General features: G+C 38.9%; 1 protein-coding gene across 1 annotated transcript in view; it reads left to right on the plus strand.

Annotated features, from left to right (window-relative positions):
• The window catches only part of LOC134532727 (uncharacterized), an 88,226-nt gene that overhangs the window by 68,706 nt on the left and 5,410 nt on the right, over positions 1-14,110 (plus strand). Inside the window, exons 3-4 of the mRNA XM_063369518.1 lie at positions 9,663-9,724; positions 11,678-11,828. Of these exons, the coding sequence (XP_063225588.1) occupies positions 9,663-9,724; positions 11,678-11,828 (213 nt within the window). The remainder of the gene's footprint in view (positions 1-9,662; positions 9,725-11,677; positions 11,829-14,110) is intronic.

A 14,110-nucleotide genomic window follows, 5' to 3' on the forward strand; every position in this document is an offset into this window, starting at 1 on the left:
TTATTAAAAGTCATGAAATATACTGTTTTGCCGCGCCTCTACTGGTCGCAACGTGTTTGTACAAGTTGGGTGTGGTGGGCCGTGGAGGGGGGGGGGGGGAAGAAGGACCATTAGCCGTACAGCGCACCAAAGTTCAGTCCGCTGGGAGCATTAGAAGAGGCAGGATATGAGATTTAGTGCATCCTTGTTTCGAGACCACTTCACGACGCGCGATGGCGGATACTATCGAACAACGTTGGCCGATCAGAGATTTTGCCCAAAATTCGGCAAAAAAGCTGCCGAAACTCACGAATCGCTCTAGCAAGCCTACGTGCAAGTTTCGAGGCGGGTGAAGAAGTCCAAGGATGGCCAGGAAGGAGTGGACGATGACAACCGCTCCGGACGGCCAACAACGAGCCAAACCGATGAAAATGTGAATCGTGTGCGTGATTCATTAAATTTTGACCGTCGAACGATTGTTCGGTTTATTATCTGACTCTCTGAACATTCCAGAAACTGTTGAGCACCGCATCGTTACGGACGAACTGAACACGCGAAAGGTGTGCGCCAAGCTGTTCCCAAAACTGTTGACGGACGAGCAAAAGGCCAATCGAGTGTTAATCGCGAGTGAACTGGAGGAACGTGTGGGGATTATTTTTTTAGAGAATGTCATTTACGGGGATGAGTCGTGGACATTTGAGTACGACCCAGAGACGAAGCGTCAGAGTGCCGAATGGCACACCTCGGCGTCCCCGAAACCAAAGAAGGCCAGGATCAGCAAATCCAAAGTGGAAACAAAAACGCCGAGGGTGTGGTCCACAAAGAGTTTCTACCTCAAGGACAGACCACCAGCACTGTCTACTACGTGGGTGTTCGGGAAACATTGAGAAAAAGGATGATCCGCTCGCGCGAAAAAAAAAAAAAAGAAAAAAAAATAGCCGCTACCTGGGCGCTGCATCACGAAAATTCGCCCAGCCACACGTCTCTGCGTGTCCGTAAGTTCCTGGCGGAGCACGACGTGACAACTCTACAGTCCCAACCTAGCTCCGGAGACGTATTATTTTGGTTCCCGAGGATCAAGAACACACTCTATCGACGCTATCCCAAGCGGCTCTGAAGCAGGTTCCCGTCCAGGCCCTCGAGGGGGCGTACCAGGCAAGGGAGAGTATAGATGCTCGTGGAAAGTACTTTGAAGACTATAAACAATGTGTACCGGTATTGCCAATAAATCTTTTTAAACAAAATATATTTCATTATTTTTGGGAAGCATCCTGTACACATCCCGGCGTTTTTTCTCTCGCAATCGGACGTGTAAAGTAATCGTCTTCTTAATTTTGGGAAGCTTCCTGTATACTGTATACCGTACATACATTACGGCTTTTTTTTTTTTCGCAATCGGACGTACAAAGTAATCGTCTTCTTAATTTGAACGTAAAGTGTGCATCAAAGCCATCAAAACACTGAAAGCTGATTCACAAGGGCCACTGTAATACTAGACCGAACGAACTATGATGATAAAATCACCAACCTGATTAACTCAGACAAATAAATATGTACACCTGAGCAAAGCATTGAATGCAAAGTGTAGCAGACCCTGAATAATCACCAGAGCCACATAACAGACGAAACCAGGAGCGCCTTAACACCTCCCAGCAGTAAGCGACAAACCATACCTGCCTTTGCAACCTATCTATATATATATATATATATATATATGTGTGTGTGTGTGTGTGTGTGTGTATAACATCCAGATATAAATATATTCTATTTATTTCAACATGAGCAAGGTCTTTGATTCTTTCCAACCCGATCTTATTATTAAATAATTATCAATTTTAGGCTTCGTCAAGCAATGCGTGGTATATATTTGTTTTACTTATCCTACAAATAGACGCTTTGCAGTCAAATTTGCAAATGCAATTCTGCAAAGTAGTAGTTTATCTCAACTACACTTTAATATTTAATAAATGATATTCCAAAAGTAATCAGAATTAATCAAGAAAATATGCTGATAAAAAAAACTATTCAGCAATATATTTCAGCTGTCCAGATCTGGTTTTCAAGTTAACAAACGTCTAGTGACCAGAACCTTTAAACAATGGTAGATGTTTGACCTGTGGGTGGTTCTAAAATTTTTAGCAGAATTTTTTAAGTTTTTAACATGGATAATTTGCAATAGCTGATGATTAGGCCAGTCAACAAGAGGCAAAGTAAGCACTTTTTACTAGCAGACCTGAAAACTTGATATAATGGTAATTCGAGGACGCTGAATCGAATGGTGCTAATTTTTTTGAAATCGGACGTGGTTTCTCAGAAATTTCTGAGAAACCACGTAGGCTAAAAAACTATAAAAAATATTTTTGCAAAACTCCGTTCCCCCGGAGAAACCCCCGGAATGGCCACCGCATGGGGAGCCCAAGAAAAGAAACGGGCTCCCCATTTGGAAGCCACCTGGAAGGTTTTTTTCTGTTCCACCCACCGTTTCTTTGGTAGCCTGACTTGTTACAAGGGATTGTATTCCTACCAGAGAAAATGCCACCATTTCGTCTGGGCAATCCGCCTTGGAGGAGCCGGGGCGCGAACCCGGGTCCTACAAGTCACAAGGCAGGCGCTCTACCCCCAGAACCAGAGTGGTAGAGCGGATACTTGCAGTCTTCTTAACACTGACATGATGTTATTCCACGAGTTTACTGTAGTTTCGTGTGTCATCAACACGTGCAGTAACATCTAACCTCGGCAACGAACAAATTTATGTGTTCTTAATTATGTAATTTCATAACAGTGAAATATAATTTGAATAACTAGCCTGGCAATTTTTTAGTTGATTTCCTGCAAAAAAACTTACAGTTCCGCTGCACAATAATTATATAGAAATATAGACCAGTAAAAAAAAAATATTTAAAGAGCTTGCACTGTCGATGGTAAAGTTATTTTGAAATAAAATAAAACAAAACAGTGTGTTTATTTAAAATATGTGTGCTTACAAGCATGAAGTTATTGTATAACATTTTATTTATTTTGTTTTAAAGCCTCAGAAAAGTTAACCTATTTTATATCACTTGCTTTTTTTGTTTTACCGTGCTTAATATGCTCAACTAATACTGGAAAGCTATTCAAACAACTGTTTCTGAAGACTAAGAATTTAGATGACACTAGTTTTGTGAGATATGCTTAATTATTTAGAAATATTCACATTATTTCAATACAACTATATTTTATTGGAACTTGCAGTACTCCTGAGTACAGAATTATTGGTAATGGCTTACCTCAGGGTTAAGCAGGAGCATAAATTTCATACAATGAAACCCTCAGAAACCTACAACTACAGAAAGTTTTTATTTAATATTTGTGCACATCGCAGTGACGTTATTTAATTCTTTGTAATTTTAATTGTGACAAAATAGGAATTATGTGTTTTTATTTTGGATGTGTAATGTATTATATTTTAACTGTTACAGTATCAAAAGTTCATTTAATGGTTGTATGTTTATTTTCGCCCAAAAAAAATATTTTGTACAACAAAAAAAGGGGGTTGTCTGTAAAGTCGGTTTATAGACGATAATTTTACGTGACGTCATAAGAAAACATTGAGTTTTAATTTTCAAATATTATTTACAGTTTTTGCAAATTTAATTTAAATAATTTGTTTAAATATAATCACGAACAATTAGTTAAAAGTCCGCCTTAAACTGTTTGATATTATAGAAGATTTTCTCCCACGGTGGTTGGCCGGTTCTTGCACGCTCGGCTCAGGCGGAACATGACAATTTTTCGTGCGTGGAGCCGGCGTTCATCGATTTATAGGACGTTATCTCGTCAAAAATATCATACAACAAGAGATTTAACTTTTCTTATAATTTTGTTGTTTTAAATTATTATGTTTGAACCTTTCCTTCAGTTCAACAACTCAAGTAGTTATAATAATTTCGTTATGAAATAAAATTCTCCATACAAACTACACTTGATATTTTAGATTATTACGAAAAAAATATATAATTTTATTTTAAATACTTTAATTTTTTTTCTTTTTTTTTTTGATGGTTCTTGCAATTGGGGACATGGATTGATTATATATATATAATTTAGGACATACACCATTGCTGATTATAATGTATGTCATAAGAAACCTCAATAACAGACAATAAAGATAACAAGCGAAACCCAGGGAACACCAAAACATTTAAAACAAAGAAAATTACGTAGAAAGACGGACACATTGGGCTAACACCGACGACATAACAACAAGAACAGTAAATAAAGACGAACAATACTCTGGACAACTCACAGAATTGATTTTTCAGTACTTTTACAAAATATTCTATTGGAAAACTGTTGACAAGGAATAGTTTGCAATACTAAAAGAAAAATATTATAACTTTGTACACCACATAGCTTTGGCACATCTGAAATACTGTTTATCGAGGTATAACTTGAGTATTACTTACAAAAATTGATATGTACATTCGGCAATTTTTTTTTTAAAACCATGGAAAAGATAATTGATCAAATATTCAACATATTGGCTTTCTTTTCTCTTACCGCGCAGTTAATACTGGAAAGCTATTCAAACAAGGGTTCACAAAAACTTTTAAATATTGGAGGTACTAGGGCAACACAAAACATAAATGGCGACACTATTTTGTAGTGATAGTTATTTACATGTAAATGTACAAATATGTAAGTTTACATGAGTATTTCTGTTCCATTTATAAAGAAAATTTACGGTGCACACGGCAAACAACAACTCAACGATGAAACTTAACATACTTATAAAAATTGAAAAAATAAATAAATAAATAAAGCAACGGCTATACATAAACGAAAAACCGAGCTTGACTTATAATTTTGAAACCAATTGCAGTATGGTATAGGTGCAAAGGAACTTTCAGCTAATTAATTACAATGTGAACTTTGTAGCCTATTGTAGTTTTATATACACCAGTATTAGTTAGTTTTTAAGGCGAAATATAAGTGGCAGATTTCTGAGGAAGAATATAATAAAAAAAGTAAACTATAAAAAAAACACATTTGGTTTGGATGAAGATTTTCCCAAAATCCTTTTCCAGCAACTATGAAAAAGGATTTTGTAAGAGATTTTACAACTTTAGTAGACATATCTACGTATCTTACAAAAGAGAACTTTTTTATGCTTGTTGGTGCGTATCAGCAATTCGTGTTTCAGATAATCATTTGATGTGAATTTTAAAAATGCTGAACCTAAGACAACAGAAAACCTTCATCTTAGCATCTCAAGGTGACAAGCGAGTGTGATGTAGAATAATTATTCCAGTATCGTGGAGATAGTGATCCAAGGCGACACTGGTGTGGAGAATTTGCAATGCATATCACGAAGCCACTTCTGAGCGAAAAAAGAAAATAAAACAGGAGAGAGGGAGGCGGAAGGGAAATTTCTGAGGCAGGTAGGCCTGCTTTACGTCAGATGAAGACATTGCCACTGACGCAATCTTTATTTATACGCTTAGCAAGCACTATAAATAAAGTGATCACTGTCAACTATTTTCTACTTTAAAAGCATAAGTGTACTTCATCTTTCAATACACTCGAGTTAGGCTCAGAATACATTCCCAGCATTACTGGAAGACTAAGTTGGCCTTGATTTTAAAATGCCAGTGTAAAGAAAAAAATTATCAGTTAATAATTCCTCTCAATTATTATTATTTAGCATTGCAGTGCTGACCGTAAATTTTTCGTTTTGCGTTTAACAAAAAAAAAAACGTTAAAATTTCCTTGGAATATAAAGAAAAAATTAAAAACTTGTATCTTTAAAAATAGAATAAATTAAGTTTTATCCTTGAAATATAAAAAAAATTAACACGTCACGTGACCATGTCGATGACGACTCACATGAATTTACTCCCTATCCAAACTTTCCTATAGAAATTTTCACTTCAAAAATTGCAGCATTATATATATTCACAGCTGCGATAACTTTTTTTAAAAATAATGACTCGTTATCAGTAAGAATTTCGTTTTTATTTTCGGTAAAGTATAGGAATTTTCATTAAAGCTCGTATTTCTTTTCATTTTGATATTTTGATAGATGTTTATGTCTTCCGCTTTGACGGCTTACTCCGTTCTTACCCACTAAACTCTACTTAACCCCGAGCGGAAAATAAACTAGGCAGTTCTCTCAATGCTTTGCTCTATGTCGCTTGTTCCATCCAAGCTGTATAACAGATACTTAAAAAAAAAAAAGAAAAAAAAAGGTGGTGACTGATTTCTATAAGATGAACACGTATTAGAAAGACTACGTGCATGGCTACCAAAACGTAGTGCCTATAGCTATGGCCACTTTAGGCACAGGTCGTTTCGTGTTGCCACGGTTGAAAGATTCTGTTTGCGAAGCACAACTGCCGCATGTCTGACGGAGTTCTAGTGGCGGCGGAGAGAGCACGCAATATGCTTAGTTCTCACGCTTTCTGCGGTCAGTCAACGCATACTTCAAACCCACTCCTATTTTGGATGTGGTACGCAAGGCAGTATGAACGTAAAATTGCTCCCAGTAGCTACTAATAGGAAGACTGCAAGCAAAAAAAAAATCATCGGCAGTAACTCTGAAGGAGCGTTCACATGGGGTAGCATTACTTGCCTCATTTGTAGAGACCTGTAAAATTCGCGGATTCATTTCGCGATAGGATACAGTCCAAATACTTTTGACATTATTTTGTTTCAGTGATTGGGCCACAGTTTATCTGAAGGACTCTGGGCCAATGAAAAATCTTTAAAAGAAGAATGAGCGAATCACGATCATTCCAGTCAACAAGTCGTTAATCAATCAGCAGATGTAATTTGCACGAGTGCGTAAAGGATCATGGAGTCTATTCTTTAGGGATTTGAAATCGCGAATTTTACAGGTCTCTACTCATGTGCTATCCCGTTAACTCCACTCGGAAAAAAAAATCGATCCTGTTCCTTGAAATAGTTGCTCAGGCCGAAATGCAAGAAGCTGAAAGTTGGCCGATGCTTGCGTTGCATTTCTGCGTCTTGCGTAGTTTAAAATTCCGTTCCAGTAGGGTAGAAGCCTGTTGTGGGGTGAAGGGGGTGGGGGTTGCTCGTGTTCAATAACTATTGCTATTCCCAGAAGACTTAACTTTATTCAGTGTATGTTGCTATCAGTGATCAGAAAGAAAGAAAGGGTTCATTGTTCCCGCTCCGGCAAGCAGCGACACGCACTAGACTGGAGGCCGGAGAGCCGGACCGACGCGACGCCAGCCGCCATATTGATCCGTTAGATGCTGCCCGCAGCGCCGCCATCATGTCGCGCGGTGCTATTCGGCGCGTCCCATCCCATAATGCATCTCTCGTAACGGATTTATCCCTCATTCACATTTCCGCACGGCCGTTTCTTGCAACGCATTATGCTTCAGAAGGCTGACATACACGCAGGCGTAATATGGTAAATCGTCCGACAGGTGCCTGTGTACGCGGTTGATACTGAAGACTAGTATAGTATCTGGAGACAGTGACGACCCTGGACTTTGCTGAGCCCTATGATATTTTAAAGAGGAGCTTTATCATAGAAAGGGGGTAGGGGTTTCGGCTGCTCCGGAAAATTCTAAAAATAATTTGGTGTGATTATATGAAGTAATAATAAATTTTTAAATCTTTAAATATTTTTTAGTATGAAATAATGTAAATTTAATTTTTGACGTGACAACGTCTAATAAATCTATGAACGCTGGCTGCACGCATGAAAAAGTGTCCCGTAACGCACATTGTCCCACTACGCTGTGTCCCGTTACGCTCATTGTACGCTTGCACCGCATCTATCTCTCTTCCACTCGATTGGAACAACCATCGATTTGACTTTTTCGAGACACATTAAACTTGAAATACTTTCCTACTTTTCCTATCATCGTCCTATCCTTAACAGAATAACACAGATTGGAAGAAGTTAAATAGCAAACATGTATAAATATATAGTTAAAATAATCTCTTCGTTAAAGTAATAAACATATTTGAATAAATGAGTGCAAATAAAAGTAAATTTATCAATTAAATTGTAGATTTCATTTCACTCCTTCTTTGTATCCATACAAAATAGATATAATTCAATAAAAATGATTCAATTTTATTCATAAAAGTATGCAATCATTTCATCAGTGTTTTGTTATGACGTTGTCACGTTAAACTATCGTCCGTAAACCGACTTTACAGACAACAATTTTTTTTCCTTTCACCTATTAATGTCTATATTTCCACAGGAAACTAGACAAACAAATATAATGAAATTGATAAGTTCTGGCGCTAGGCCCCGCTAGTCTGGGCGGTGGAGCCGCCCTCTCGAGACCACGTGGTTGATGTCGCCGTTTCCTCTGGTCGAAACCTTTCCACGAACAAACATATCTGTGGTTGGATCGAAAGTCTCTCTCGTGTATTTGAACTGACACAAAACCGAAACCCAGTTTATTTGCATAATCTTAAATGTTCCCACATCATATTTGGTTGTCAGCACACAATCCCTTGTCAGAACACGAATTCACTTTTGATTTTGCCGACACATAAAATTTTTTTTATCAGTTTTATCTCAACAAAAGTTAGCCAATCAAGCAAGTTGTCAGTCAAGCCTGGAGAGCCTCGAAAGAAATGGCAGGCACGTGTTTTTCGGAGAGGAGAACAGCTGCGGCGCATAGTTTGAAAATAATTTGACCTCTTTGAGCTTCACGACGGGACATGTTGACAGTCGCATTGAGCTACCAAAACTTCTCGCAGTGGCGAAATTAAAGCTAAGTGAACTTACATATTATTTACATGTTAATTTTTATTTATTTATAGTTTGAATGTTTCTAATATAATAAAATTGATCATTCAAATACTTAGCCTTGTTAAGTCTCATTTTGAATGCTCATTCCATATATGAATAGAGACTTGTGCACCATAAAAGGACATTTATGAAAATTTTCAAAAATTTAACTATAGATTTTTTTAAACCAGTTCTGGTTTATAGTACGTGGTAGTTTAGTTGCAATATTCAAAAGGTCTGTTGGCCACTTACTGATTGGCTCATATTGGTTTTTCCATTATAATTCACTGCAAAGTTTGAAAATTTCATTTTCATAATCTTTTAGTTTCAAATAGTATGGATAATGTCCAACACTGTTATTTCTGCAACCCAGTATTTACATTATTTCATAATGAGGGAGATTTTGAGGCATCACATTAGTCCAAGGAAACATTTTGTGACATTCTACTTCGACTGTCTCAATGATACTTACCTTACAGTTACCATGGCATGAAGACACCACTCTTTACCATATATGCAAATACGTTTTTAGGAGATTTATGGCTATGCATTATAAGCTGGATTATTACATACCTAATTTTTTATAAAATATTTTGACAGGAAATGTCAATCTTTTCATTTAAGCATTTATAACATTTTCTTTTTAAGTTGCTATGTTGAAACCAGTGTTAAACATTTCCAGTAGCAGATACAAGAATTTAAACACATATATTAAAAAAAAATCACACAAGGGCATATAGACCTACAGTAGTAGCCTTAGGCGATGTGGCTTCTCACACAGTAACAAACTGTCTTCACTGATATTTTGTAAAATTTTTATCATAAATTTGGGGGAGATATATGCCCCTTATTACCCCCCCCCCCTTCCACCGGGCCACTACACCCGTTACTGAACATGTCATTGTTGTTATTGTTGCAGGCGTGGGGCGGAGAGCACTCCACTCCAGACAGCAGTCCCATCGAACCCTGAAGCTTCACAAGGTGAATACGTAATCCTTTTAAAATGCTTCGAGATCTCACAACTATATGACTATATCCTTATCAAACTGCTCTAGGAAACACTCGCCACAAGCATTTGTCAGTCCTTCTTCCCGGAACACTCTAGAGCAGCACCTATCTTAATCAGTTTGTAGAACCTTACTAACGAATTTTCATTCACAAGGGCTTTGAGAATGATGTATCGCATGCTAAAAGAGTGGCGCACTGTAGTTTCTTCTCTGGAATCAGTCAGGGCTCTTCGCCACGTGATGTGACTGGAAACAAACTAGGTATCTGCCCGTTGTTGGGACACAGCCAGCTGACCTTAACATGAGGCTGTACATGTCATTCGGTAAAGGACATTTCATGTGTTATTTAAATGATTCTTGCAATGGCGATACGTCATAAAGAAACCAATCAAGCCAAAATCAGTCGCTGTCAAGTGTTGAATGAATGGACGGCACAGAGAATTCCGTGACACATACAAACCCCCTGCTTTTCCAGTGTCCACTATCAGTCTATGCCTGATGACGGGAACATATGTCAGTTCTCAAAACATTGCAACTGTTTGTCTGTGCCATCGTTATTATGTCCAAAATATCTGTTGAGTTTCATCACCAGGTTTGTCTGTGCATCACTATATCGTTGTATTGTCCAGATTAACTGTTTAGTATCATTGTTTTGTTCATCCTTTTGTTGCTGTGTTGTCCAAGGTTATTGTGTGTCTGTTATTTTTGGTTCCTGTTACAATTGTCTCATCGTTGTCAGCCCACTGTGTTTGTCTGTGCGCCCAAAATATTTTTGCTAAGGTATATGTTTGTATTTATGCAGAGGCACTGTCGCTGCATTTTACATACATTTAACAAGTTCACATTGAGTAGCGAATATTACTGTTAACAGATACAAAAATATATAAATCCCAAGAGTCATTCGATACAATTAAATGTTGAGTATTATTGACGTCTATTCAGAAATGAAGTTTAAATGAAATAATATCAAGTTTGTAAACTATTAATTCCAATTATTTTTTCATCCCCTACCACCATGACGAAATCTGAAGCCTTAATTCCTCCTTAGAGCACCTCAGTAGGAGGTACACGTTGGTTCTGGGACAGTGTAAACATTGATTACACAATGATGGCAGCCACCAGCAACGTCGTCTGCTGGAGGCCACCATATTGTTGACGTCCGCCATCTTAGTTCCACCTTTCGCTCCCAGAGCGCACCACCGTCGCTCCGAAGCTACAGTACTAGCTATGTTCCTTATTTCTTTCTCTACTCCTCAACTTTTCTCGTGGCTATGGTCACGGCTTTGTAACCTCGATGTGCTCACGTCACCTGGATCAAATCCCAGCCACCGCCTGGCTTTTTTTGTACACTATTCCTGCCTTCGGAGCGATGGTGGCGCGTTCTGGAAGCGAAAGGTTGGAACTAAGATGGCGAATGTTTACAATATGGCGGCCTCCAGCAGACGACGACTGCCGGGGGGCTGCCATCATTGCGTAATCAATGTTTACACTTTCTCAGAACCAGCATGTACCTCCTACTCACATCTGATTTAAAGGTTTCCATTACAAGTTCTCAAAGATTCTGTTGGAACAGTTTCGACGCAGGCAGTGGCGTAACCAGGATTTGTGTATGGGGGGTGTTAAGAAGCATGCCCCCCCCCCTTATTAAAGCGGGGGGTCCGGGGGTCCTCCCCCGGGAAAATTTGTTTTTTAAGGTGTAAAATAGTGCCATTTTAGCAGTTTTCGGCACTTCAATTAAAATATTGTTGTGGTAAAAATTTTATTAATTTTAATTTGAAATTTGTTTGAGTGATGAATAAGAAATTAATTAAAGATTTGGTGCTAGGGGGGGGGGGTTGAACCCCTAAACCCCCCCCCCCCGGCTACGCCCCTGGACGCAGGTCACCGGGGAAGCCCGAGGGTGTGTAATTGGTGCGTTGGCTTGCAGTGGAGGCGGGCACGCGCCGGTACGTGGCGCCTGCCTCTGCTCGCGGGGTCGATGGCGACGGACACCGCGCATGACGACGACACCCGGGTAACCGCCAGCAGCACGGACAGCAGCGGCAGCGGCGGCAGCGACGGCTCCAACAACGCGACAGGTAGCACTCGCACTTTCCTGGTCTACCGCTCTGCACTCTCGTGACAGGGGCCTACAAGTCACGGGAAGCAGGGACGTCGGAACGTTTTCATGAGTGGGGGGGCGGAAAGATGTATCACACTTACCTCAGTCCTAGAGCGGGGGGATCCGGGGGCCCTCCCCCGGAAAAATTTGGAATTTTAGATGCAAAATTGTGCTACTTAATGAGTTTCCGAACCAAAATATTGATTATACCATTCCAAGAATTTGATGACGTAGTATGTATTAAATACTACTCTGACAGTAGAATTAGTACAATTTAAATAAAATACCATCTAGGAATTTGCAATCATTTTACAGTATATTGACAATCATAAATTTGATTTTCTAATCAATGTCATCACCAATGCAACGTTTGTAACTACTGGTTGAGAAAAATGCTACTAGGACCAAACCATTTATTCTGGGAAAAGGAGGGGGGGCGAAATGATACTCTCGCCCCCCCCCCCCATGCGTAACAGCACGGGGGCGACTCGCCCCTGCTGCCCCCCCCTGTTCCGACGTCCTTGATGGGAAGTCATGCAAAAGTAACCAAACAACTTATGAAAGTCATGACGAAGCCCTTAAATAAATATTTACAGTGCAGGAATCCACACAAAACTATAATTTTAGCATTGAGGTCTGGGCTAGAGTGCTTGATTTACGTTGATACGAGAACTAGGTACTGTATGGACGCCATCGAATGAAAGCCATATGGCGCCTCTCGCGCCGAACTGAAATACCGTTATTTAATAATTGCGTGTCAAGGGTATTAAAAACTAGACACACAAAACACTTCCTCGTGGCTAGAATGATTAAAACATATAGTAATTTAAAAATTAATATTCAAACAAAGCCTAGCTTCGGCTGGAATCGGGTCCGCCTCGGGAATGTCCGGTGCCGTCCTAATTTTATGCAAAATTAAATATAAGATTTACTAAACAAAACCCTCCCGACCGTTTCATCTTACCACAAAACGCTTACGATAAAAAATAACGATAGTACAAGGGAACGGGAACGGAGCACTGAAGCTACTACTGCGCCCTCTCGCCATTCAAACACATGTCACGCTATCCACGCAAGCGTACGTGTCAGGGTGAAAGGGACAAAACCCCGATCGACGTCAGCATCCTTTTGATAACTTAAGTTTGGTTTTTTGATTCCTCACTTGATTTTAGTAATTATTATATAAATATAGGACTCAGTCGATTTACAATTAAGTGAAAATCACCTCTGAAAAGGTTTTTCTTTTTACTTTCCAACATAAAAATTGACACGTTTTTGGGAACAGTGTATATATATTTATTATGTTTATTTTTGCTAATTTTATATAAATATAACCCTGTGATATAAAGAAGTCGTAAGAAAACTTTATTTAAAAGGTCCTGACATTTATTCACCAGATATTCGTAGACATCTGATAAATTCTTTTTATCTGGTCATCTAGTAAGTTATACTGTTAATGGCATGGATTGAATTTATTATGTAACCAATATTCTTACTAGCATCTAACGCCTTTCCAATCTTGCAGTGAAATTATGTTTTCCTCAACTTATGTCAAGTCTTCCTACAATACTCTGGGACCCCTCTGCTTTTTTTTTTTTTTTTTTACCGTCAACCGTGAACCAAATCAAGTGTTGCACTTGGTGTCTGTAGCTTAATTGCACATTACATGTTAAATTTTACAGTCCATAACTGATAGAAATTGTATTATTCGAGGGGTTCTGTGATGTTATTAGCGCTTTTTAAGTGTTTATTGGAATGTTTTACATGATAAGTAGGGGCAGGTATTTTTCGCGAAAAGATCTGAACCCTTATTAGACTGCAACAAGGCTATACCCGAAACTGTGGTTTCTTCCTTGTGATTGGCGTCCGTCTGCGCGAGAAGTCGTTGCCTTAATTTGACCGAGCCATTCAGGACGCGTTTGCTTCCGCACTGAATTGCTGTGATTGGTGTTGCAACAATCGACATGTAACTGAAATAAAATCACCCAATAACGGAACACAGACAATGCTACAGTGTTTTAACTTTCAGCTAGTCTCGAAATCTTTTAGCGAAATCTGCGTGCCCCTAATGATAAGTAGAGTCCCGGAAATTTCGCGGATTCCTCTGGCCTCAGGATAGAATTCAAAGTTATAGGTGTGCTCGACCCATGTTTACTTTCCCATTGGTTGATTTCTTAGCGAGAACATTTTTATCCTTGTTATTTGGCACTACCTGATTAGCTTACTTCTCTCCTAGCTGGACATCGTTGGCTCACAGTC

Source organism: Bacillus rossius, chromosome 6 (genome assembly GCF_032445375.1).
Source record: "Bacillus rossius redtenbacheri isolate Brsri chromosome 6, Brsri_v3, whole genome shotgun sequence".
Taxonomy (NCBI): domain Eukaryota; kingdom Metazoa; phylum Arthropoda; class Insecta; order Phasmatodea; family Bacillidae; genus Bacillus; species Bacillus rossius.